Source organism: Emys orbicularis, chromosome 17 (genome assembly GCF_028017835.1).
Source record: "Emys orbicularis isolate rEmyOrb1 chromosome 17, rEmyOrb1.hap1, whole genome shotgun sequence".
Classification (NCBI taxonomy): Eukaryota; Metazoa; Chordata; order Testudines; family Emydidae; genus Emys; species Emys orbicularis.
Genome location: NC_088699.1, coordinates 25,842,119 through 25,868,692, shown reverse-complemented (window position 1 = coordinate 25,868,692; position 26,574 = coordinate 25,842,119). Strand labels below are relative to the sequence as shown.

Sequence of the window (26,574 nt, the reverse complement as noted above, 5' to 3'; positions counted from 1 at the left end):
GCAGTTCCCACCCAGGGCGTAGCCAGCTGGGCGGGGAGATGGGGGGGATGTGGCAGCTCACAGGGAGCAGCTGGCCAGGAGTGGAGTGGCGGACGTGGCAGCTGGGCGTGGAGATGGGGGGAATGTGGCAGCTCACAGGGAGCAGCTGGCCAGGAGTGGAGTGGCGGACATGGCAGCTGGGCGGGGAGATGGGGGGGATGTGGCAGCTCACAGGGAGCAGCTGGCCAGGAGTGGAGTGGCGGACGTGGCAGCTGGGCAGGGAGATGGGGGGAATGTGGCAGCTCACAGGGAGCAACTGGCCAGGAGTGGAGTGGCGGACGTGGCAGCTGGGCGGGGAGATGGGGGGGATGTGGCAGCTCACAGGGAGCAGCTGGCCAGGAGTGGAGTGGCGGACGTGGCAGCTGGGCAGGGAGATGGGGGGAATGTGGCAGCTCACAGGGAGCAGCTGGCCAGGAGTGGAGTGGCGGACGTGGCAGCTGGGCGGGGAGATGGGGGGGATGTGGCAGCTCACAGGGAGCAGCTGCCCAGGAGTGGAGTGGCGGACGTGGCAGCTGGGCGGGGAGATGGGGGGGGATGTGGCAGCTCACAGGGAGCAGCTGGCCAGGAGTGGAGTGGCGGACGTGGCAGCTGGGCGGGGAGATGTGGGGGATGTGGCAGCTCACAGGGAGCAGCTGGCCAGGAGTGGAGTGGCGGACGTGGCAGCTGGGCGTGGAGATGGGGGGGATGTGGCAGCTCACAGGGAGCAGCTGGCCAGGAGTGGAGTGGCGGACGTGGCAGCTGGGCAGGGAGATGGGGGGAATGTGGCAGCTCACAGGGAGCAGCTGGCCAGGAGTGGAGTGGCGGACGTGGCAGCTGGGCGGGGAGGCTCTCTTAGGCAGAAGCGGCTCCGTCCTGCTCCCCGCTCGGCTGCCAGGGAGAGGGGCCAAATGTGCGCGGGGGGGAAGGTGCAGGGAGAGGACAGACCCTCCCCCCTGCAGGTACCGTGGGATGGAGAGGGGGTCAGCGGGCAGAGGAGACACGTGGGGTGGTCATGTGCCCCCACCCTTTAGATTGTGCCCCCCCAATATGGAGAGGCACGAGTCGTCTATGCCGGCAGGAAGTCGGGACTCGCAGCCCGAACAGGCAGGCCCGCGCCGTCTGCGATTGCCAGAACAAATAGCGCAACTGGCTGCTGCCCTGCCCCAGTTACACCCCAGCCCTCCGGTACCACTGCCGCCAGGGCTGTGGGCTTCACCCCAGATCAGCTGGGATTTGTCACACGGCATCAGAGCATCCAGTGGCTAGTCCAGGTGGCCACAGGCTGCTGCTCCAGAGCCTGGCTGGTTCTCTAGTGCCATGTGGGGGGTGGTCTTTGGTGACTCACAAGGACCCCTCCTGCCCGGAAGCGTGAGCACAAGGAACACCCCGGAGATGCCCTGGCGAGGTGCTGTGGGGGCGTTTCTAGCCCCTGGGACAATGTGTCCATCCCTCTCGGGGCAGCTCGGTCCAGGCCTCATGGCACTGGGCTCTCAGTGACCACGCCTGGCCCTGAGCCCTCAGGCATGAGCAGCCACAGACAGAGGCCAGGTTCGCAGCAGCCTAATGAGCAGAGAATGACTCCCCCGCTGGAGGGGACGGGGGAGGGGGGGACAGAATGGGCTGGCTGGGGCTAGGCCTGTCCAAGCCTCGGGGCCACAGGGTGCATTCCCCCTCTCCTCCAGCCCTCTGGCTTCGAGGCAGTGGGGCGAGCAAGGCCCTCCTGAGAGCTACCAAGCGAACATGGGCTGAGCCCACCCCCGGTGCTCTGCAGCCTGGGCCCAGCCCAGCGCTGCCCTGCAGGCATTTGCCCAGGGCAATGTATGTGCAAACGGAGCCCGTCTCTGATGCCCCGTGTGTCCGGCTTTGCACTGAGGGAGCCCCTGGCTGGGTCAGGAGGGCCCAGGGATCCCGGTTGGCCTGGCACTGACGTGCTCTCCAGGCAGGAGAGAACTCGCAGTAGTTCTGCCCCCGGTGGCTGCGTGGTCGGAGGGGGGTCTCAGCCCTGCCCCCGGGCTGCAGAACAGGCTCAGTCCAGCTGGTGAGACAGAGATGCTGGGGGATCCTGTATCTGGCTGAGCCGGGGTTTCAGGCGGGCACAGCCCTGCAGGGGGCGCTGGGCAGCTAAGGGGCTCGTCCTGGGTGCTGGGGTTTGGATTGTAACCTCTCCCCCTCTCTCCCCTGTCGGTGCTGTGGGGTGGCCTGAGCAGAAGAAGATCATGATCATTATCTGCTGCGTGGTCCTGGGCATCGTCATCGCCTCCACCTTCGGCGGCATTTTCGGATAGACCTTGCCAAGGCGAAACTTTCTCTGTAGACAATGCGATGGAGCTGCCGAGCTGCCAGGGCCCAGCCGCGCCCGAGGGGGACCAAGCCCTGCAGCCGCCAGGGAGGGGCCTTCCCAGCAGAATTTCAGTTTCTAATGCATGATCGTTTTGTAACACTGTGTGTACGGTGCGGTGCGTCTGTGTGGCGAGGGGGCAGGCGGCCAGTGTGGGGGGCTGGGACATGGGGGGAGCTGGGCCCGATGGAGGGCAGAGCACGCATGCGGCACTGAGCCTAAAGCAAGGCAGCCAGCTGGCGCAGTGGGGGGAGGAGGGAGGCAGGCTGCCCTCATGTAGTGAGTCTCCTAGCACGGTGCCAGGTGCAGGACAGCAGGGCATGCCAATGGCGCTGGGCGAGGGAGAGCAAGGGGCAGTGGTGTGTCCCCCCACAGAGCAGAGAGCTAGCCAGCCAGTCCCCACCCAGCTTTGTAGCCTGGCACTGCCAGTGGGTGTTCAGTCATAGCTCCTGCATCTGCTCTGCCAGGGCATTACAGACAAAGTGCCACATCCCTCTGCCTGCTCCCTGCAGTGCCCCCCTCCCTAGGGTACGCCTGGCCTGCATCTACCCCCTGCTGCTCCCTGCAGTGCCCCCCTCCTCCAGCCATATCTGACACTGCACCCACCCCCGCTGCTCCCAGCAGTGTCCTCCTCCCCAGGGCACATCTGGCACTGCACCTACCCCTCTGCAGCTCCCTGCAGTGCCTCCCTCCGCCATACGTGGCACTGCACCCACACTGCTGCTTCCCGCAGTGGCCCCCCCCACCCTCGGAGCATTGCAGACAAAGCGCCACACACCCCACAGTGCCTCCCTTTCCCGGCCATACCTGGCACTGCTTCCACCCCGTTGCTTCCCACAGTGCCCCCCTCCCCAGGGCATGCCTGGCACTGCACCTATCCCTCTGCTGTGTCCCACAGTGCTCCCCCTCCCCAGAGCATTGCTGACAAAGCGTCACACACACCCCGCCTGTTCCCCACAGTGCTCCCTCCCCCGGCCATACATGCCACTGCACCCACCCCTGCCTGCTTGCTGCAGTGCCCACCTCCGCTGGCCCTGACCTCCCCTCTCTGGCTGTTTGGTGCAAGGCCCAGTCCCTGGTGCTGCCCCTTCCCCTCCCCTCTGGCTGGCTGCAGGGGGCTCATTTCCCTTTGCTGCTGCCCTGCTGTGGCTGGAGGGTGTTTTCCGCAAGGCTGGGCCTATGTTGCAGCCGTTCCTGTGTGGTTGGCTGGGCCCAGTTCCATGGGGGCAAGGGGGCGTGTGCTCTGCTGCACTGCCCCCCTGGCGAGCACTACGACCCTCCTGTGCTGATGCTTCCCAAGTGCTGGTGCAGGTTCCCTGGGGGACTGCACCCCTTTAGAATCGGCCCACGGCATCAGCGCTCCCTGGGCTGCTCCATGCCCGCTTGGCCTTGGGGAGATGGGCAGCGCCAATCAGGCAGATGGCAAGGAGCTTGGTGGCCACTGCATGGCCTGGAGCCACCTCTGGGGCTGGGCAGGAAGCGGCTGACTTGCCTGTGCCACCCACCCAGGAAAGGGGATGAGGCCAGAGCAGAGGCTCAGGCTGTCCTGGGTGTGGGTCACTGGGCAGCCCTTCCAGTGCTGGGGCTCCTGCAGGCAGCTCTCGGCCCTGCCCCTAGCCCCCATCATCTGCCCCCACACCCACTGTGGTAAGGGGCACCAGGGCCCTGCACTGCCTTGTGGCTGCATTCAGCCCTCTGAGGCTGGCACATGGCGGTGGAGAGGTGACCGACTGCTTGGTGCTGCCCCGGAGAGGAATCCTGGCTGCTCTTTCCTGTCCCCCTCCCCGCTGGGCATGGCACTCTAAGCCCCACTCTCTGGGCCACGCCTGGCCCCCGTCGCCCCTCCCCTGCGACAGACCTGGGCTCTGTGCCCCAACCGCGCTTGGTTCCCCCAACCCTGCTGTGTCTGGCCAGTTGGGGAAGGGTGCAGGCTGCACATGGGAGCCCGGCAGTCGCCCCCGCCCCCAGGCTGAGGCCCCGACGGAGCAGCCAGGCTCCTGAACGGCCAGTGGGCTGCTGCCGCTCAGTGTTGTAAGCTCTGTCTCTTCCAGCTCCCTAAGGGAGAGTGTTGCAGGGCTGGCTCTGTCCCTCCCCTAGCCAGGGGACCCCCCTCACCTCGGCTGTAATGCAAGAGCCATGCCAGCCCCCTGGCCTTCCTCTAGGGGGTGCCCCAACCTCACCCCCAGCTCGTCAGCACTGAGTGCTCAAGGGACCATTTCACCAAGCCACCCCTGGCTTCAGGGCACCACATCCCCCCACCCCGCCCCAAGGGCTGCAGCGAACGTGAGCGGTGGCAGCCTGCACACCTGCTGGAGGGAGCCCCCAGCGAGAGCCTGGCCCTCTGACCCTTCCCAGCCCTGCAGCTCTGTGTGCCCGGAGACACCTGAGAGCAAGAGCCCAGCTGGGCTCGCCTGCCTGGGGTGGGGCTGCGCCAAGGCCCTGCCTGGATCCCCGCAGCGTGTGGAGAGGGGCTTGCCCTGTGCGTGGCAGGCGAGGGCTTTAACTGGAGTTGGTCAGCCTATGCCAGTACCCGATGGTCCGTCCCCAGGCTGGGGGAGCAGCCAGGGGAGCCGGGCCCCACAGACACCAGTCAGTATCCAGCATCAAGGCCTGACCTGCAATGGAGTCACCACCGCAGCTGTGGGGCTCTGAGGGTCTGTCCGTCCCTGCCCCACCAGGCCCACGTTTGGCTTCAGTCCTGCAATGCCATCACCAGAGCACCTGCTCCCTGGCAGACAGCCAGGCAGGGGCTATGCTGGCACCTCCTGGCCCCGAGGGCAGAGGGGAGCAAAGGGAGCGCACCCCATTGAACTAGCATAACACCCCTTGAAAGCCAAATCCCCAGTGACTGCCTGAGGCTGCGCTGCGACTAGTGGCAGGGGTGGCCAGGGGGAAGGCTGCACAGGTGGGTTCTGTCATGCCAGTGTGTGTCACGCCCAGCTGTGCAGCTGGCCTGGGTCCAGCCTAGGTGGTGTGCTGCTGGGACTGTGGGGTCAGGGGTTGTGCCGCACGCAGCAAGCGCAGGGGCTGTGACCAGCTGTGACTCATACCCCCACCCCCAGCACTGCTGGGTGGGGCTGGCCCTTAGCACCCTGGGGAGGGGAGCCGAGGGGCTGTACCTGGAGGGTGACCAGCCCTAGCAGGCAGGGCTCACATGATGCTGAGATTTGAGGTCGGCAGGTGGCTTTCAGGAGGTGGCCAACTGAGCTGCATCCCACCAGGCTGAATGGAGACTGGGCTGACCCAGGCCTGCTGGGCACCATGTGCTGGGCCACAGTGGGACACTGGCCACCCAGCCTCCGCCTTGGTGTGATAACACCTGTGCTGCAGTATTTAGTCCCCATCCCCCTCCATAGGCCCCAACCTGCTGAGTTGGCCTAAATGAGTGTTCCCACCTTGCACCACCAGTACTGAAGGCCCTGCAAAGCAGCTGCAATTCCCAGGGTGCCAGGCACAGCATGGGTATCAGGGTAGATCTGGCTGCTGCCACATGAGGCGTAAACTCCAGCCCCCTCCCCCAGCAGCCCGGGGGCCACTGGGAGAGAAAAGCAGCATGTGTTTGGTTTTGGCTGGTGCTTGGCCAAGCTGCTGCTGGTGCCTCCAGCCGTGGCAGGGCAGGCCGAAGATAGCGCTAGAACAGCTGGGCTGGGCTCGGCTCCCTCCAGGTAACCAGCCTCTGGCATTGCGCAGCTTGAGTCCCACATGGGTTCTGGGCCTAACCCTGGTGTAGTCCTGAGCTGCTAGCAGCTACGTCACAGCAAGCTTGAGAAATGGGCAGGGTCAAGGGTCATCCTCCCCCCGGCCCTGGCAGCCCTGCTGGGGGAGAAGGGCTGCATATGGTCACACACGCTGCCTTTGGGCACATTCAGCCAGTGGCAGCTGCTCCTGGCCTAGGCTGGGGCCTGGATTCTAGGCACCAATGCATCTGCCCCCCTAGCAGAGAGATTTAATACTATGCTGCTTTGCTCTGCCTCATGCAAAACCTGGCCCACGCGCCCGCCAGGGAAGGGCTCCTGCCGTAGGCAAGCAATAACGGGCTGCCAGCATGACAGCTCTTGGTGAGCAAGGACTGGTGGTCGCCCCTTCAAAAACTGCAGCTGCTGTGGAGGCTGACCAGCTCTTTCTTCCTAAACACCCATTGCGGAGGCAGAAGGCTCCGCGGCACCTTTGCAGCCTTTAGTAGCAGGGCTAGAACACCGGCCGGGGTGAGCCAGACAGCCCTGCCTCCCATCCTCAGGTGCAGGGGCTGCATTAGACCCTGCTGCAGGGACTCCGCACTCAGCACACCACCCTGCTGCCAGAACAGCTGAGCATGCCGGGGGGGGGGGGGGGGGGGGAGGAAGAGGAAGGCACTGCGGAAACCAGCAATACAAACTGGGGACACAGCAATACAGCAAGTGGGCTTCTGCCCAGCTAGGGCTCCCCTCCCAGCAGCTGCTCTGTCAGGAGCTGACATAACCACCAACCAGTGGGGCTGAGAAGCCTACAGCAGGCACAGCTAAGGGCATTCTCTAGGGGATAGGGGAGGGAAGGTGGGTTGGTGCAATAGTGCAATCCCTGCACCTCGGGGAGCCCTGGCCTGTCCCACGAGGGGATGCGATTAGCCATGCTGGGTTTGGGCGTGGGGAAGATATTTTACTTTTCCTTTGGAAACACATCTTTTCTCAAGAAGCATCTGTCCTATGTGCCCCTAGGCCTCCCAGCGCCAGGGGCTTGACACAGTATTTCAGGAGCAAGGGAGGGGAGGGGGTACATGCAGCTTTCACTCATACTGGGGATTTGTTTTTTAATTAATGTACTTGAAAGAGTTCAGAGCAACCCCTTGGTTGTAACGTCGCTGTACCGTGAGCTAAGTGTCCTTGTTTTCTATGTGGATCTTGAACCCGACTTGCTCTGTTCCCATGGTTAGAACAACATTGTACGTTGCCTCCTGTCTACGTCCAGCTCCCATCCCACCCCCAGCTCGCTCGCCGCCCCCAGCTTTGGGTGCAAAACAGCTTCCCATTTGGTGGAATTTTTATGTAGAATAAACATTTGTAGCCGTAAACCCAGCAGTGGGCTCCTCGCTCTGTTGCGGCTGAGGGGAGGGACGAACAGAGGGCACCTCCATTGGCTGGCTGGGCCTGGCCATGCTGCAGCCAGGAACAGAAGTGTTCCTCCAAGGGCCCGTTGAAGCCCTCAGCTAAAGGAGGAATGGGCCCCTGTGGGGTGGGCAGCATACAGCAGCCCCCCACCTCCAGCTGCCAACCCGAGTGCTGCAGAAGCGCTTACTCTGGTCCACTGGTGGGTTTTCTCAGTGCTCACTGAGCATACGCCACACAACCGGAGTACGTAACCCTGCAGCAGCCAAGCAGAGGGCACAGCACTGTGCAAATACTCCTGTGAACCAGGGAGGAGCAGCGGAGACCAGCACTAGGTCCATCAGCCCTTGCTGTGTACAGAACCACCCCTGGAAAGATGACAGCTCTGCGGTACTCGGAACCAAGGGCCTATTTACTGAGTAGGCTGGAAGCTCAGCAGGAAAGGTCCCATCACCCAGGGCACTTTGCACCCAGTACTGGGGCAGGCTGCCCACCAGCGTTTCTGACCTCCCTCCATTTGGCTCTCATAACAGATGGCTAAAGAAAGGGGGTCTACAAGTGGCTGGCTCAATGTCAGCACCCAGCACATAAAAATAGATGCAGTGAGTCTGTTCCTGACCGGCATCATCCCATTAAATACGACCAGAAGCATCAAATGGGATCCTGGACAGCAGCAGAGATGGCCCAGCCTCCCGTTGCAAGGGCCACAAACAGACCCGCTCCATACAAGCAGCTTTCAGACCAGGGGGTCCATCCAGGGAAGTTCCACAGGGGCTGTTGCATGGCGACCACCGAGCTGGACTATGCGGGGTAGTCAGAAGCGAGGCCGCCGCTTTCGGCCAGTGTATCTCGTATCCGCCCTCACTTCCCTGCAGAGCACAGAACAGATCACGCTGTAGGGAGGGATGTGGGCTATAAGCGAATCAGGCCCCAGAGCTGGAAGGGCCAGAGCCTCCACCAGGAGAGGGGTCAGCAGAAGCATTAGAACAGGCTTGCAGCAGGACAAAAGGGCTGTGGCCATGCTGCCCACAGGCAGGTAATGGCTACAGTGAAACTGAATTGCTGATGTCCTTGTTACCATGCCCTGAAACAATGGTGGTAGCCACTGTCTGCATGGGAGATAGAGGCGGCCGGGTTACAGACCATACAATGCCCGCTACTCGCTCCCTCCCACCCATGGGAACCCGGGCAAAGGGAGGCACCATGGTACGTACTTGCCCTGCCGCCGTCTGCGTTCCTTCTTCTCCAAGACCCAGTCCCGGCTTTTCTTTACAGACTTGCCTTTGGCATTTCTGAACCGTGTTCTACAGAGAAACAGAAATGATGGCGCTGATGGGGGTCCACGCAAGGAGGATCAGTCACTCCGCTGCCTCTGGAGGGCTCTGGGATTCAGTTCCTAGAACAGGACAGCTCTTGTTCCCATGTGTCAGGGCAGTGAGCACTGGCCAGTTATCCCCAGCCCCTCTCAGGCCAGCCAGGACAATGACAGGCCAGGTGTGGGGGAGGCTGGAAGTTACGGCAGCGAGCAGCGGCATGGGCAAGCAGCACTGGCCGAAGCAGGATGCAGATGCAGGCAAGGAAAATGGTGACAAGTCCTCAGTCAAGGCAACCCCTGCCTCCAGCAGCGGGGCAGGGCTGAGTGCTTTCCCCATGTGCTCTGCGGGAGCACAGACAGGCAGGCCATCAGCACCACAGGGGGGTAGAATACTCCACAAAAAAGCAGTCAGCCGTCACCTCAGCTTAGAGAGGAATGCACCTGGGTGGGGACTGCGCATCCCAGCATGCAGGGCACTATCAGACTCTAGTCTGACAGCCAATTGGGAACCAGGGGTCTCCATGGGACATAACCCCTGATTACAGAGGAAGGCAGCTGCAATCTGGTCTTTTTTAAGCAAGTTGCCAGGACGCTGCCTCGGTAATTAGGAGCCATAAGCTGGGTACTGTTAAGGAGTGGAACAGTGTCAGAGGCAGGAAAACATGGCAACCAACAGCTCCTGGCAACCACGACGACTATCCTCTGGCTGGTGCTCTCAGTCTCTCCTACCGGCTGCAAGGGGAGCTTTGCCCTGCACCACCACCTAGGGAGGAGACATGCCAACAGCAGAGAAATGCACCATACCCAGAAAGCCCGGCATCACAAGAGACATGGCCAAACAGCTGAGAAGGAAGGGAATTTAGGGCTACACAGGGTAACTTACTGGCACAATTATACCAGTATGACTGCCCATGTGGACATTCTTATGCCAGTGAATGTCCCCATGCAGACAAGCCCTGGGCCGGCCGGCCTGAACAGTTACCATGCACTGAACTCCAAGAACACGGGGGAGAAAGGACATCTTAAAAATCCAACAGCCCCACTCCACTTCATGCCCAAACGCTCATGACTCAGCCCCACCCCAGAGTTCTCCCAGCCAAGATAAGGCTGGATGATCTAAGGTATAAACAAGCAGAACAGACCCCTTCGGGCCATCTTATATGCCATAAAGTAGCTAAATCTTCTGCTACTCCACAGTGGCCTAAACCATGCCAACCCTGAGCTGGCTGACTGGAAACGGCTGGGTATACCTATCTCATAGAACTGGAAGGGACCCTGAAAGGTCATTGAGTCCAGCCCCCTGCCTTCACTAGCAGGACCAAGTACTGATTTTCCCCCAGATCCCTAAGTGGCCCCCTCAAGGGCTGAACTCACAACCCTGGGTTTAGCAGACCAATGCTCAAACCACTGAGCTATCCCTCCCTCCCCAGGCCAAGGCAATCCTGAAACTGAGCACCCAGAGCTAGAGCCCTCCCACCGCAGGGTCCTGGCCCTCCAGCTCCCTGACTCCACAGGCCAGCGTCAGTGACACCCCCATCCCCACTAGCCAGGCCCCCAGAGGCGGTCTCTCTCCTGGGGAGGACCTTGGTGAACATGGTACCTTTCATTGGTGAACTTGGCCTGCTGGGACTCCTCTCCATCAGCGCACTCAGCACCAAGGGCCTGGAAGCACAAAGCGATGGGCCTCAGTGCCACAAAGCGCAGCACCAGCCACCACTCCCGGACAGAAGGGGAAGGGGGGCTCTGCAAGAGCGAGGACTGGAACGAGGCCCGACTCAGCAAGTCTCAGGGACAGGCTGTGCCATAGGGAAGGAGCAAACTGATCTTCCAGTGCTTGAGGCAAAACCAGGCCAGCCCCGAGCTGGCTCAATGGAAGGTCTGGGACAGGATGAGCCAAGGTTAGGCAAGTGAGCAAGGCAATCCTGGTACTAAGGACACAGGGTTAGGCCCCCTCTCCCATAGTGCTTCTGGGAAGGGACCAGTGCACGATGGGGGGCCACATCAGACTTCAGGCACAAAGGCCACTGGAGCTGAACAATCAGGGATGGCAATCAGCCCCTCTGTGCAGATCCCTTGTCCAAAGGTTTGATTCTGAAGCCCAGGTCGGCCCCCTGGCGGGACGATGTCACACAGCCCGCTGGAGCCTCTGGCCAGGCTCCCTCTGTTCAGGTTACCTAGCAACCACACCCACCAAAAGAGCATCCCTCAGCAGGAGATCCTGAGCACTCCGCCCCCTGCTCCCTCCCACTTTGCCAGCTGCGCCATCGTCTCTGAGCCGCAGCTCATTACCTTTGGTAACGCACCAGCCGTCCCAACAAAGAGACAGAGGAAGAACCTGAAAGAGTGAGAGAGAGGAGATGAGATTCCTGGGCCTCAGGTTGGGAGTCTGGGACTCTGAACATCCAGAGGCCTAGTCAAGAGCTTCCCACACAGCTTCCAGAAGCCGACTTGAGGCCAGGTGTCCTTCACAGATCAGTACCAGGGTCTGTAACAGGAACTCCTGCCTCTGTCATGGGGCAATATTTCCATACGGGGGATACACACAGCCATGTCAGAGAGTCCAGTAAAGTAATACACTACAAGGCTCATCACAGCACAGGTCACACTCAGTGGCCTCAGACCAGCAGGAGACAACTCACTTCTTGGCTTTGGCGCTGTTGGGATAATCCACTACCATTCCTCCCGTGAACCCTGCCTTCATGGCCTGCGCAGTGATGAGCTCCAGCTGGCAGAGAGAGAGAGAACATGCTGTCAGGAACTGTTCGGCCATCACCTGCCTGCCCATGGCTCCTCGAGGCCCCGGCTCTTCACCAGTACCAGTGAACAGACCTCTGGGAAATCTTGCAATCCAAATGCTCAACCCTGTTCTGTTGGGCCCTTAAAGCAGCCCATCTTCACACACCCACCTCAGCTCCCAACACCCCCTGGAAAAACAGCCAAGTTTTGAGCAGGGCTTCTCTGCCTCATCCCTCCCTGCATCCCCTCTCCCCGTCAGCCAAAGTCACCTGTTCTGAGTTTTCAGGGTACAACTGCAGGATGGCTCGGGATCCTCGGGCCTACAGGAAACAAAAGTGATTATAAACCCCTGTTCCAGACCAGGCTTTCCCCCCGGCACACAGTCTCCCAGCCCAACATGGCATAATCAGAACTGGGAGTTCTTGTTAATGGTGCATGGACATTACTACCCACTACAGCCAGAATAGCCTGCTGGGGAACATCACCTGAAAGAGGACATTCTTTCCCTTGACATTCTGGGAGAAGGAAGGGGCGGCTGGCTGGCTGAGAAGGCACCACTTACCAAAACAGAATAAAGGGTTAAGAAAACTCACAGTTCCAGGGTAACTGCACCTGTTTCCCCCCTGAGATCCATCAAGGGCACCCAAAAGCTTCTAGCTCTCTTGGGCAGAGACCCCCGTCTCTCTCCCTCAGCCGGGTTTTTCCAAGCTGCACAGTTCACTGCCTACACCAGGGGTAGGCAACCTATGGCACGCGTGCCAAAGGCGGCACGCGAGCTGATTTTCAGTGGCACTCACACTGCCCGGGTCCTGGCCACCGGTCCGGGGGGCTCTGCATTATAATTTAATTTTAAATGAAGCTTCTTAAACATTTTAAAAACCTTATTTACTTTACATACAACAATAGTTTATTATATATTATAGATTTAGAGAAAGAGACCTTCTAAAAATGTTAAAATGTATTACTGGCACGCAAAACCTTAAATTAGAGTGAATAAATGAAGACTCGGCACCCCACTTCTGAAAGGTTGCTGACCCCTGGCCTACACTGTGATATTCCCAGCAAGCCAGATGCCTAAACAGGCCAGCGTCTGCACTTTACTTTCGCTCCAAAGGCTCTGAACAGCGTATTTACCAGGAGTTACAAGTTACCACGCAGCTCTTTCTAAGCAAGCACATTTATTCTGACATTGCAGAGAAAACATATTAAAACAATACAAGGTTACATACAATCCCACCCACAATACACGAATTACAATAAGGTTTTTCAAGGACATTGCAGGAAATGGCCATATCTGTCACTCACCACTTACCAAGGCAGAATAAAGGGTTGAGAAGAATCGATACAGGCGTTTTGGGGGACTGTGTGTCTTCTTATCAGCATTACAGAGCCATTGCACTGCAGAAATACTGAAAGAGAATGCGTGACCTAAGTGACACTGAGCCACCAAGCCTCCCATGTGAGCAACCAAAGCCACATTCTTTAACAAAGACTCAAGTCCCCTAACATCCTCCTTCTACCAGTGCCCCTCATACCTATTCTATAGTCCAAGATAGCATGTGATGAACTGTTGGGCCCAAGACAACTACTGCATTTGCTTCATCAGTGCATTGCCTCCTACTTTTCAGGAGCAAAGGTGTTGTATAAGCCCATTCTAAAGAGATGCTGTCTAGCTCAGGAAGTCACATATTTGATTTGCAAGTCACTTGGTGTACTTATCTGTCAGATCTAGATTCTGCAGAATGCAAGCTTTCATTCAGAGTTTCTAGTCCTTATGGTTACAAAACCTTTCAGATTTGAGTGGATGTAGTGCAACCGTAGACCATTGAAGACAGGAGTGCTGAGAGAGAGATTTATAGAAATGGTGGGGGTCACTCTGGAGCCCAGCAATGACACCTCAAGGGCATTCGACAATAACCAGAGTCCATAATTGTGGGTGATGCTGTGTGAGGAAGTGGGAATTTCCTGTAGTATTATGGATTATCTGTGCCTCAGTTTCCTCCCGTACCTTCCACTGCTATTCAGCGGGGGCTAAAAGGCTAAGTCTGCTCTTGGGGCAGCAGGAGACATGGGATGGGTGGGTGGGGGGGTGTCATCTCGCTGCCTGGGCACAATGAATTTTAAGGAACTGGCTGGAACCTGCTGAAACCAACCCATACCAATTGAGAATCATAGAATATCAGGGTTGGAAGGGACCTCAGGAGGTCATCTAGTCCAACCCCCTGCCCAAAGCAGGACCAATCCCCAACTAAATCATTCCGGCCAGGGCTTTGTCACGCCTGACCTTAAAAACCTCTAAGGAAGGAGCTTCCACCACCTCCCTAGGTAACCCATTCCAGTGCTTCACCACCCTCCTAGTGAAAAAGTTTTTTCCTATTATCCAACCTAAACCTCCCCCACTGCAACTTGAGACCATTACTCCTTGTTCTGTCATCTGCTACCACTAAGAACAGTCTAGAATAGATCCATTCTCTTTCGAACCCCCTTTGAGGTAGTTGAAAGCAGCTATCAAATTCCCCCCCCCGCCCCCCGCTTCTTTCTGCAGACTAAACAATCCCAGTTCCCTCAGCCTCTTCTCATAAGTCATGTGCTCCAGCCCCCTGATCATTTTTGTTGCCCTCTGCTGGACTCTTTCCAATTTTTCCACATCCTTCTTGTAGTGTGGGGCCCAAAACTGGACACAGTACTACAGATGAGGCCTCACCAATGTCTAATAGAGGGGAATGATCACGTCCCTCGATCGGCTGGCAATGCACCAACTTATACAGCCCAAAATGCCGTTAGCCTTCTTGGCAACAAGGGCACACTGTCAACTCATATCCAGCTTCTCGTCCACTGTAACCCCTAGGTCCTTTTCTGCAGATCTGCTGCCTAGCCATTCGGTCCCTAGTCTGTAACAGCGAATGGGATTCTTTCGTCGTAAGTGCAGGACTCTGCACTTGTCCTTGTTGAACCTCATCAGATTTCTTTTGGCCCAATCCTCTAATTTGTCTAGGTCCCTCTGTATCCTATCCCTACCCTTCAGCGTATCTACCACTCCTCCCAGTTTAGTGTCATCTGCAAATTTTCTGAGGGTGCAGTCCACGCCATCCTCCAGATCATTAATGAAGATATTGAACAAAACCGGCCCCAGGACCGACCCTTGGGGCACTCCGCTTGATATTGGCTGCCAACTAGACATGGAGCCATTGATCACTACCCGTTGAGCCCGATGATCTACCCAGCTTTCTAGCCACCTTATAGTCCATTCATCCAGCCCATACTTCTTTAACTTGCTGGCAAGAATACTGTGGGAGACCGTATCAAAAGCTTTGCTAAAGTCAAGGAATAACACGTCCACTGCTTTCCCCTCATCCACAGACCCAGTTATCTCCTCATAGAAGGCAATTAGGTTAGTCAGGCATGACTTGCCCTTGGTGAATCCATGCTGACTGTTCCTGATCACTTTCCTCTCCTGAAAGTGCTTCAGAATTGATTCCTTGAGGACCTGCTCCATGATTTTTCCAGGGACTGAGGTAAGGTTGACTGGCCTGTAGTTCCCCGGATCCTCCTTCCTCCCCTTTTTAAAGATGGATACTACATTAGCCTTTTTCCAGTCATCCGGGACCTCCCCGATCGCCATGAGTTTTCAAAGATAATGGCCAATGGCTCTGCAATCACATCCGCCAACTCCTTTAGCACCCTCAGATACAGTACATCCGGCCCCATAGACTTGCGCTCATCCAACTTTTCTAAATAGTCCTGAACCACTTCTTTCTCCACAGAGGGCTGGTCACCTCCTCCCCATGCTGTGCTGCCCAGTGCAGAAGTCTGGGAGCTGACCCCAAAGAGGCAATGGGAAGCCCCAGTGACCAGACAATTCACACCTAGCAAACAACCATCAAGAGGAAGTTTCCCCCCCCACCTCTCAGCAGGGAAGCTGAACAGAGGCCAGCTCCAGAACAAGGGACTAAGAGGTACCAGGCAGAGAATAAAGAGTAGCTTTTGGGAGAGGCTGGGCTGCTCTCCCTGTGGAGGGGCAAAGGGACCGAGAGCCTAAAATGGAATCTGGAGCAGCTTGGCTGGCAGATTGCTCTGGCCTGACCAGATGCACTATATCTTAACCTTGATTTCTCTGTGCTAACCTAAGGACTCCCGATGATGCGTTCCAGATGACTAATAAACCCTATTCTGCTTTGAAAATGCTGCCTGGTGTCACTGCAAATACCTGCTGAGGTGCAGTAGTCCCTGACCAGTGTAAAAGTGTGACCAGGAGTCCAGCGCAGTCGGACTCACTATGGTGTGAATCACAAGTGCTGGACCCAGGGGCACATCAGAGGCGGTGAGGCTGCGGGCCTGCGCTGAAGGAAGATTGGGGCCCTTCGGGGATCTGGCACACCAAAGGGGTTTAAAAGCTGGGGCACAGCACAGATCCTATGGATCTGTGACACGCTGAATATAACAGCAGCATTAACTAGCGAACAGGTTATATACTTGGGCAAACCACCCGTTAGTGTCAGTGGGAGCCCCTCTGTGGTTCAGGGGTTCTGACCCTTCCCATCCCTCCCCAAATGAGCAGCATGCCCATGATCTAGTTTCTTATGCCATGCTCAGCACAGGTAGTCAGCACCTTCTGCTAGCCTTAGTTATCAGTGACTCTTAGCCATTCCTCGATTTTTGGATAAGCCGTTCCCTGTTTTCACAGTTCAGTATTATGAGAGTCAAAGGTAATTTTCCAGCAGCTGCTCCCAAATACGGGAAGAAGCATCCCTAATTCAAAGCCTGTCCAAATTTCAACAACCTGCTATGGTGTGCAAGCTGGTAAGGCCAGCTAACAGGGCCAGGCTTGTGTTGTGTCTTCCTGCTAGGCAGAGCTCTGAGAACTAAGAGAAGAAAGCAAAGAGCAATGTCTTACCTGACACAGCCATCAAACATGCCTGGCCTGAAGGGAATCCCCTGCCCCATGTCTGCAAGGATGAGGTCTCCTTCCACCTCTCTCTCCATAGCAACATCTGCACAGCACAAAAGACAAGTCAGGCAGATGGCGACAAATCTTCAGATCAGTACCCAGGGCTGCATTTTATACATTTCTATCCCTCCCACTGCACGTATGTATTGTCTGCCCACTAGGGCATGCCGTGGAAGAGAATCTGCTTACCCAGCATGGCAGAACTGATGTCCATCCCAACCCAGTGATGTCCCTCTTCAGAGATGTAATCTCCACTCAAACCAGAGCCACAGCTAAAAGCAAAAGAACAGGTCTTAGAAATGTAGATCAATCCCAATATCCAGCCCTTTTACTGACTGTGACAGGTTGCATCACAGAAACCCCCTGGAAGCTGCCACCTGATGTGCCAAGACTACTTCTGCCCCTGCTTTCCTGCCCTGGCAGCTTAGGACTTCAGTGCCCTGCCCAGTTTGAGCCAGACCCGCTAGCCTGCTGCAAACCCAGACCCAGGGTCTGAACCACGTCCCCTAACAGCTGTAGGCTTAACTGAAAGCAACTTAAAGGGGGTCTAAAAACCAAATAAATCCATTTTACCCTGTATAAAGGGTAAACTCATAAATTGTTCGCCCTCTATAACACTGATAGAGAGATGTGCACAGCTGCCAGTGAGGTAAGGCGGGAGGAGGAAAGCAGCATCCTTACAGTTCTACATGGCTCATATGCAGGGTCTTACCCAACATCCAGAAGGAAACATGGCTGATCTTCTGGCAAGCCCAAAAGCTCCACAGCCCGCTCTGACATCTGTGACTGGATCTCAATCATTCGAGAGCTGAGGAGAAAGAATCCTCCTTAGAATCATAGAATCTCAGGGATGGAAGGGACCTTGGGGGGGAGGGATAGCTCAGTGGTTTGAGCATTGGCCTGCTAAACCCAGGGTTGTGAGTTCAATCCTTGAGGGGGCCACTTGGGGATCTGGGGCAAAATCAGTACTTGGTCCTGCTAGTGAAGGCAGGGGGCTGGACTCGATGACCTTTCAAGGTCCCTTCCAGTTCTAGGAGATGGGATATCTCCATTAATTTCTTTTTTTTCTATTTCTTTCTATTTCTCAGGAGGTCATCTAGTCCAACCCCCTACTCAAAGCAGGACCAATCCCCAACTAAATCATTCCAGCCAGGGCTTTGTCAAGCCTGACCTTAAAAACCTCTAAGGAAGGAGATTCCACCACCTCCCTAGCTAACCCATTTCAGTGCTTCACCACCCTCCTAGTGAAAAAGTTTTTCCTAATATCCAACCTAAACCTCCCCCACTGCAACTTGAGACCATTACCTTTATTCACATGAAAGCAGTAATGAAATATCTAAGTGGCTTCTGCTACCCAGAATAAAGTCACAGCCAAGGTAACTTCTGGCTCAGACCTTAGTTATTCATGAAGACAATGTAGTATTTGGAAGCACAAGGAAAGGCCTAAGATGGGAACCGGCCTTGTGGTGGAAATTTCTGCATTCCTTTGGGGGCCCATGGGCCCTGCATAAACTGGCTTAGGCTTTTTTCAACCACCTGCTCTTTAGTACCATTGGTCAATACAGCTCTCCACATAATTACTAAGACTGAAGTCAGGCACTCAACTCTGCCTGCTCTACCATTCCTCAGGAGTTAATAGCTAAGAGCACTGCGGCAGATCTCATGCTCACTATGGGGATAGCTGCGCAGTATAAATGGAGAACGCTTGCTGGGAGCAGATTTAAAAATTTTATTAAGATGATGTTAAAAAAAAATAGTGAACAGAGTTTGAGCATAGAAATTTCTGGTTATCAGGGAATAACGTATAGATTATCGAGGGTGCAAAGTTTGGCTTTACTACTGCACAGGAGACAGCTCCACACCCATTAACGTCAGCAGAGCAGCTGCACCACAGACCTGCTTGAGATTTTTCAAAATGCAATTTAGTTCAGATTGCATTTCTTGGTGCACACTGACACTTTTTGGGACACACGGCAAACGGCACTCCAGATGCTCTGGACATCAGCACAGAGATGGGACAAGACCCATCCTCACCACCTCCACTAGGGACTGGCCATGTGCACCACAGCAAGGGAGCAAGCATAAAGGGGAAGCGCCCTTACTTCTGGGAGTATTTCCGGGCCTCAGCCTTATCGTAGAACTGCAAGAAAAACAAACAGCGTGAAACTCGGAGAACGATAGGCTGATGCTCCCCCCGCCATGCCCTCCAGGGCCAACCCCCACGGGCCCAGAGACCTCCGCTACTTCCCCCGGGTCAAGCCGCGCCCCCGATCCCCACAGAGCCCCGCTCCGCTCCCCGGGGCAGCCCCTCACGGGCCCAGAACCCCCAGGACCCAGCCCCACAGTCCCACCCCCTCCAAGCCGGGCCCCACTCCCCGGGACAGCCCTTCCACAGGCCCAGAGAAACCCCTCCCAGGGCCCCGCCCCCAGCCAAGCCTAGCGACGCAGCGGCACCGGGCCCTGCCTTAGGGGTCCCGGACTCACCAGCTCCGGGGGCCCGCGATGCTCAGGCCTCCGACCGCTCCCCGCCATGCTTGCACTCTGACGTCATCTCCCCGAGCCGCGGCGCAATGTGCGCAGCTCCCATTGGTCGAGGCAGCCGTCCGTCCGCGCGACTTTCTTCACTCCATTGGCCGGGACTTCTTGCTACCCAGCCCTCACAGGGAGCGCTCCCATTGGCCGTGCCGTGCCGGCGACCCCGGAAGTCGGGTCGAGGTGAGCTGTACCGGCAGCCGCTCCGAGGCCGCAGGCTGCGCCCGGCACCCGGCCGGCATGGCGCCGGCTCCCACTGCTCGGGGCTGGCCCCGGGCCCTCCTGGGCCGCGTCCTGCCCGCCCGGCCCTACGGCCGCAGCGCCGCCGACGGGGGCCCGGCCCGGCCCGCGGGGCTGTACGAGCTGCTGGGCGTGCCGGCCAGCGCCACGCAGGCGCAGATCAAGGCGGCCTATTACGAGCAGAGCTTCCGCTGCCACCCGGACCGCAACGCGGGCAGCGAGGAGGCGGCCGCGCGCTTCACCGCGCTGCACCAGGCCTACGCCGTGCTGGGCAGCGCCGCCCTGCGCCGCAAGTACGACCGGGGCGCGCTGAGCCGCGAGGAGCTGAGCTCGGCCGGCCGGCCCTCGCCCCGCGCGCCCGGCCAGCGCAGCGCGCCCGCCCGCCGCCCCCCCGCCGCGCCCGTCTTCGACTTCGACGCCTTCTACCGCGCCCACTACGGCGAGCAGCTGGAGCGGCAGCAGCTCCTCCGCGAGCGGCGCCAGCAGCGCAAGCGGCAGCAGGAGGAGGCGGCCAAGAGGTGGCAGGTGGACAGGCTGACGCAGTTCTCGGTCGCCGCGTTCCTGCTCTCCGCCATGGTGCTGCTGGTCGGCATGAAGTGAAGCCCCGGAGCTCCCCGACGTGCCGGAAAGCAGCCTGGCAAAATGCGCCGCACCCCCGGACTTGGCCCAAGGTTTTGGTTGTGCCGATGGACAGGCCCACACGGGGAAGGGTAGCTGCGGAGATCTCTACGATTCGGTCCGTAACGGGCCTTGTGCTTTTGCAAGGACGCCTTAGGGGAGCTGAAATGCCATTAAAATATCTTCACAAATCGGTTTGAGATCCGAATTCCTTCACTGCATGTATGGGCAAATATAATTACCCTTCCAAATCAGAAGTCTCCTCTGACACTTGCCTGCCAAGAGCAGAATTCAGGGAGCTGCCCTTCACCTGCCAGAGTTGGCGATGTTTCTACCACTCACCGCGGGGGAAAGAATGCAGCTTTTTGCTGGGTTTTAGGTGTTAATAGAATTCTCTTCCCTGAACTCTAGTCCTAATGGGTATAAAATGCATTTCAGTTCACCTTTGAGGCTCAAATCCTGCAGTCTCATCCAAAGGGAGTCCTCTGGACCTGCTCGCTTCAGGTATGTCTACACTTAAAATGCTAAAGTGACACAGCTGTGCCATTTTAGCGCTTCAGTGTAGATACTACGTACACTGACAGGAGGGATTCCCCATCGGTGTAGTAATCTGCCTCCCCGAGAGGCATTAGCTAGGCTGATGAAATAATTCTTGTCAACCTAGCACTGCCTACACTGGGGTTAAATTGGTATAACTATGTCTCAGGGGTGTGGGGTTTTCACAGCCCTGAGAGGTAGCTATACTGATGTAAATTCCTAGTGGAGAGCAGGCCTAAAATCAGATTGTAGGGTGAGCCTAACTAGGCAAAGACTGGGTCCTCCCTATTGTTTGCACTTGATGAATGAGTAGATTGTATTCTCACTGGTGCTGAAGAGTAGTTTGGTATGGGTCTTGAGTTATCAAGAACTGACAGATGCTATCTCCACAATGTATAGGCAGCTGGTTGCTCTTACCACCTCACTGAGCTGGGCTTGCTGCCTTTGTTATTGGCTCCCCTGCCTCTCTTGGAGACCTGCCTGACTTCCAGTACACTTGGTACCAAAGGTTTTTGGGTTCATTAGAACAGCTCAGGATGGTGGTAGCAAATATTCTGTCTTGTGGTGTGAGGCCACCTGCCTGGGTCTACAAGTAGAGAAGGGTTCTTGTCTCCCCACTTCTTAGGGTCTTCCATAAACACTGCTGTATGTTTAAGCTGTGGGGAGCCTACCCTGTCTCGGGCTGATGTACTTGGCTCCAACCTATCTTCCCAGAGGGCTTCATAACTGGGAAGCGTAGCATTCTGGGTACTGAACTTCATTGTGTCCTGATCCGTGTGTCCTGTGTGTAAGAGGTGTTCAGACAAATAGGGATATTATATTTATATGTAACGAAATTTTGAGGTGGTTTAAGACCGAGAATGTTGCAGTGGAAGTGACCTTCTTCCCTCTGCAGGTGAGGGTTTTACTTGTGTTTCACTTGACTTTGCCACGCAGTATGGAGTGAACGAAATCCATAGCTGAAAATGGATATCACAAGGTAGCTGTTGGTGTGCCAAGGATTTCACTTTCGTACTTTCTCATTTGCATTTGATCCGCTGTGCTTGGCTCATAGCCTTGAGCACTGAATTCCAGCATTCTGCCTCTCACTGCAGAAAATTTTCATTTTCCTGTAAATAGGGAAATGCATAGAACAGATCCCCGAAACAACCACAGAATCCAGAGATGTTTTCTGTATGATCAGAGGAACGCTTGCCCTGTGGGTGAGCGTTCTGCCGCAAGGAGTGTTGTGAGTTAAAAGGACTACTTTGCTTGTCCCTTTCTTATTTGATATTAGGCACTGAGTCTAATCCCCCTGTCAGGCTGGGGTGACGTAGGTGGGGGTGGGGTGGGGAGTTCTAGGTCCCAGCATTGTCATTTTATAAGGAGGTGCTAGGAGTTTGGGATAGAGGCCTGGATTAGATTCCATGGAGTGAGAGAGGTTTGGAGTGCTGGGACTTCCAGTCCTACTTCTATTAATGCTCCTTCTCAACTGAGGCTGCTCTAGCTGCATCTGGACTGCAGTGTGGACTTGACACTGTTGTATTTCAGGCCAAGTCTGATTAGGATTTGGCCTTCGAATTTGACAACTCTCCCAGTCATAGCATCTGGAAGAGGCCAAGTCAGAGGAGGAGGAATAACATGGAAATGTGATGGAGAAGTAGGTTGCTCCTCCCTCTGATCCCCAGTGCAAAGACTTATGGGCTCCTCATGCAGTCCTGCTCAGGGCCCTTTGAGTTGGCACTTTTTATGTCTGCGGAATGCCCAGTATCTGGGGGTCTTGGGTCTTCCCCTGCACGCAGACTCCATGCACTGTTGTGAGCTCTGCTGCTGGGCTGTACCATGGCTCTGGTACCGTGCAGAGAGGATCTTTCACACTGGTGCCTGGGAGGATCCTGCAAAGAACATTTTTGTTCCTAATTCATTTAATGTTACCATCTTCAAATGGAGTAGGAATAAACCTGTGCAACTATGCCAGACATGTGCAGTGCTCCTGGCACACTTAGGGTGGAAGAGGGGCCAGGTTATTCCACCGAAGTAGGCACCTCTATGAATTGCATATACGCTTGGTGGATGGCTGGGTCTGATTCAGAGGTGGAATATACTGAGACAAATCACTGTATTAACCCATGTGCTCTAAGAATGTGCCTTAGAATGCGGACTTGTAAAAGGAAAATGCAGCTGTTGCTGATACTTCACTAGGTGTCCCCCGATGGGGGCCAAGAACATTAAAGTTGGACATTTCACGTGCATATGAAAACCTGTGTCTCTTCCTTTGGCAGTGAGACAGCCCCTGCCCTGAAGAGTTACAGTTCAAGAAAAGGGAAATTGTAGGGACAGGCAAAGCAGATTTGTTATGAACAGACAATGTAAGAGTCATTTAGCCCAGCTGGCCATCGTTAACTGGCTGATTGCTTATAGGTGTCCCAGCAGAGATAGGCCTACAGGAGAGGTTTGAAGAAGTGTTTTCATGGATGAGATCCCTGAATAAGGGGTAAGATGGAGAAAGGCGGAATGGAGACGATTGTGGGAGAAGCTAGCAAGCTGGTGTTGGTGGAAGGGGGGTGTAATAGGAGAGGACAAGTTGGATGGTGCAGAGTTGTGGAGAGACTTGAAGGCAAGGGTAAATGCTATAAGGAGAGGACCTAGCAAAGCCTGCAGTGAGTATGCTCTGGTACAGGGACAGAGATCTCCCCTGCTGGTATTTGAGGGTTCACTGGGTTCTCCCTGCCATTAAAAGCTTCCACTAGCATGTGTCCTGGTGCTCTCACCAGCTGATGGAACTGGCAGCAGTGCTGTCAATCTGAGCCCCAGCAAGAAAGTGCTGTGCTCACTAAACTGGTCCTAGCAGCTTTCTATCCCCATTGCTTCACATCACTGTCCCCAGGGAAAGGTGCATCCTGTTTGCAGTTCATAGATTCGAAGGCCCCAAAAGACCATTGTGATAGTCTGACCTCCTGTGCCAGAGAACTTCCCCCAAATCACTCCTAGATCAGAGCTTTTAAGAAAAACATCCAATCACGATTTTAAAATCGCCAGTGAGGGAGAATCTGCCATGACCCTGAGTAAATTGTTCCAATAGTTAATTACCCTCACTGTTAAAAATGTAGACCATGTATCCAGTCTGAATTTGCCAAGCTTCCACTTCCAGCCATTGGATATCACTATAAGACAGGTTTTCTAATCCTTTAATCAGTCTTGTGGCTCTTCTCTGAACCTTCTCCAGTTTACCAACATCTTTGATTTCTGGCTACCAGAACTGGACAGTTTTCCAGCAGGGGGTCGCACCTGTGCCAAATACAGAGATAAAATAACCTCCCTACTCCCCCTCAAGATTCCCTGTTTACTCATCTTGGGATCCCATTAGCCCCTTTGGGTCAGAGTCACTCCTTCCCAGGATAGAGCCCCCCATCATGTAAATCTGGCCTATATTCTTTGTTCTTAGATATGTATGTTTACATTTAGCTGTATTAAAATGCATAGTTTGCTTGCATCTGGCTTACCAAATGATCCAGATGGCTCTGAATCAGTGACCTGTACTCTTAATTATTTACCACGCCCCCAATTTATGTCATCTGATGACTTTATCAGTGGTAAGTTTGTTTTCTTCTAGGTAATTGATAAAAATGTTAAATAGCACAGCCCAAGAACTAACCATTGTGGGATCCCATTAGAAAAACACCTATTTGATGATTGCCCGTTTTACCATTTTGAAACCTATCCGTTAGCCAGCTTTTAATCCGCTTAATATGTGTGGTGGTAATTTGCTGTTCTAGTTTTTTAGTCAAAATGTGCAGTAACAAGTCAAATACTTTACAGAAGTCTAAACTTATGATGTCAACACTATTACATTTCAGTTAAACTTGTAATCTCGTAAAAAAAAAAACCCCAAGTTTGTGTGACAGGATCTATTTTCCATAAACCCATGTTGACTGACATTAATTATATTACCCTCCTTTAATTTTTATTAATTGAGTCCCATATCAGCCGCTCCATTATCTTGCCTGGGATCAATTAGAGACTGACAGGCCTATAATTACACTGCTCTACAGCCAAAATGCTTCTGAAATAAATGTAGTCAAACTTTACTAATTCTGGGTCACTGAGAACAAAAATGATGCTTAAAATTGTTGATTGGCTCTAGTTTTCAAGATATGCTATTGGGTCAGTATATACGACCCTTGACATGGGAACGGCGGAGGATAAGTGAGTTATAAAGGGAAGGGATCTCAATTTAAACCAGAAATGACTAAAATACATCTTTGACTGGATCTATGAATAAATCTATGACTGGGTTTGGACAGTACTTGCTTTTTAGGCAAAACAATGAATGATGCAATCTGAAGCTGGTATTGCGTCATACATGATATGAATTGCATCATGTTATTCCTAGAAGTCATGGATGATGCAATCATAATGAAGCTTACATCACTCTGCTGAACAAATTGCCCTATATCAGCTCTAGAAATCATAGTGTCGTGCTCTCTTATTTGTCAGTGTTTGATTTTGCAAAGGGACACATTTCTGTTTAGCCAAAGTGAGCAGAGATGCCTCGTACTTGTGTGAACAGTGCAGATAACTTCTGCTATGTTTGTGGTGAAGTGACTTTTGCATCACAAAAGCGCAGTATAACCACTATGGTTAAGAAAGCCTATCACCTTTATTTTGGCTGCAAAATTGGAGATCAGGACAAGAGGTGGGCCCCTCTTGTGCAACACTTGTGCAACAAATCTTCACCAGTGGTTGAACAGGAAAAGGAAATCTATGTCTTTTGCAGTGCCAATGATTTGGAGAGAGCCAACAGATCATACCAGCAATTGTTACTTCTGCATGGTGCCTCCAGTTGGGAAAGGTGTGTCAAAGAAGAAAAAGTGGACTGTGCATTATCCAAACATTCCATCAGCTATACGCCCAGTACCCCACGGAGAAGGACTGCCGGTTCCTGATGCACCAGAATCATTCTCACTTGAGTCAGACGAGGAAGAGGATGAAACTTCTGGTCCTGAACCATCAATGTCACAGGACCCACATTTTCTCCCATCCTCCTCCTCTGAACCACACCTCATAACACAAGGTGAACTGAATGACCTTGTCAGGGATTTGGAACTACCCAAGAGTAAGGCAGAGCTGTTGGGCTCCAGACTACAGCAGTGGAATCTCCTGGCAGGTGATGTTAGGGTTTCCATGTTCCGTGACCGTTAAATGGATCTTGTCCCATTCTTCTTCATGGAAGGTGATCTTGTAGCCTGCAACAACATCGATGGTGTGATGGCAGCCCTCAACATCGTTCACGATCCAGATGAGTGGAGACTGTTCATTGATTCATCGAAGACGAGTCTTAAAGCTGTTTTACTGCATAATGGCAATGTTTTGCCATCAATTCCAGTTGGTCATGCAGTCCATATGAAGGAAACCTATGACAACATGAAACAACTTTTGAGGTGCATAAACTATGACCAACATCAGTGGCAGCTTTGTGGCGATTTGAAGGTTGTTGCTCTCTTGCTTGGTCTGCAGACTGGATACACAAAGTACTGCTGTTTTCTCTGCAAATGGGATAGTCGTGCAAGAGATTCCCACTACATCAAGAAAGATTGGCCACTCCGACAGTCATTGGAGCCTGGGAGGAAAAGTGTTCAGCATCCACCACTTGTTGAATCAAGGAAGATTTTGTTACCACCCTTACACATCAAGCTGGGTCTGATGAAGAACTTTGTCAAGGCCATTGACAAAACACAAGCAGCTTTCAAGTACCTCCGTGGAAAATTTCCAAGGTTAAGTGAAGCTAAGATAAAGGAAGGTGTCTTTGCTGGTCCTCAGATTCGTGAACTTCTTCGAGATGATGCATTTGACCATGCACTGCGTGGCAAGGAAAAGACGGCATGGAAAGCCTTCCAGTTAGTGGCAATAAATTTTCTCGGAAACAACAAGGCAGACAACTACAGTAGGGTTACCATATTTAAAAAATAAAAAAAGAGGACACTCCACGGGGCCCTGGCCCCGCCCCAACTCCGCCCCTTCCCCAAAGTCCCCGCCCTAACTCCCCCTCCTCCCTCCCAGCCACGCGAAAAGGGCTGCCCGAGTGCTACCAGCTTCACGGTTTGCCGGGCAGCCTCCAGACCCTGCACCCCCGGCCGGCGATTACCCAGCGCAGCTGGAGCCCGGGAGGGGAAGCGCCCAGCCGGGGGCGCAGGGTCTGGAGGTTGCCCGGCAAACCGTGAAGCCGGTAGCG

At 54.8% G+C, this 26,574-nt stretch overlaps 3 protein-coding genes across 4 annotated transcripts in view; 2 read left to right on the top strand and 1 right to left on the bottom strand.

Annotated features, from left to right (window-relative positions):
* The window catches only part of STX1A (syntaxin 1A), a 296,907-nt gene extending 294,604 nt beyond the window's left edge, over positions 1-2,303 (top strand). The window contains exon 10 of the mRNA XM_065418475.1: positions 2,226-2,303. Coding sequence (XP_065274547.1) covers positions 2,226-2,303 — 78 coding nt within the window. The remainder of the gene's footprint in view (positions 1-2,225) is intronic.
* A 5,528-nt stretch (positions 2,304-7,831) lies between these two features.
* BUD23 (BUD23 rRNA methyltransferase and ribosome maturation factor) lies at positions 7,832-18,991 on the bottom strand. 2 transcript variants are annotated; one of them, XM_065418477.1, is made up of 12 exons: positions 18,921-18,991; positions 18,539-18,576; positions 17,149-17,244; positions 16,626-16,708; positions 16,383-16,479; positions 12,801-12,897; positions 11,758-11,808; positions 11,392-11,477; positions 11,042-11,087; positions 10,353-10,414; positions 8,652-8,741; positions 7,832-8,306 (listed from the first exon to the last, which is right to left on the bottom strand). In XM_065418477.1, exons 1-12 carry the CDS (start codon positions 18,966-18,968, stop codon positions 8,252-8,254), a joined length of 849 nt encoding a protein of 282 aa, XP_065274549.1. In that variant the 5' UTR covers positions 18,969-18,991; the 3' UTR covers positions 7,832-8,251. The 2 variants fall into 2 exon arrangements, with proteins under 2 accessions (XP_065274549.1, XP_065274551.1); XM_065418479.1 differs by having other exon boundaries at positions 18,333-18,576; positions 18,921-18,956.
* On the top strand, positions 18,939-20,043 carry DNAJC30 (DnaJ heat shock protein family (Hsp40) member C30). The gene has a single exon (XM_065418476.1). It carries the CDS (start codon positions 18,939-18,941, stop codon positions 19,806-19,808), a length of 870 nt encoding a protein of 289 aa, XP_065274548.1. The 3' UTR covers positions 19,809-20,043.
* Positions 20,044-26,574: the final 6,531 nt, after the last annotated feature.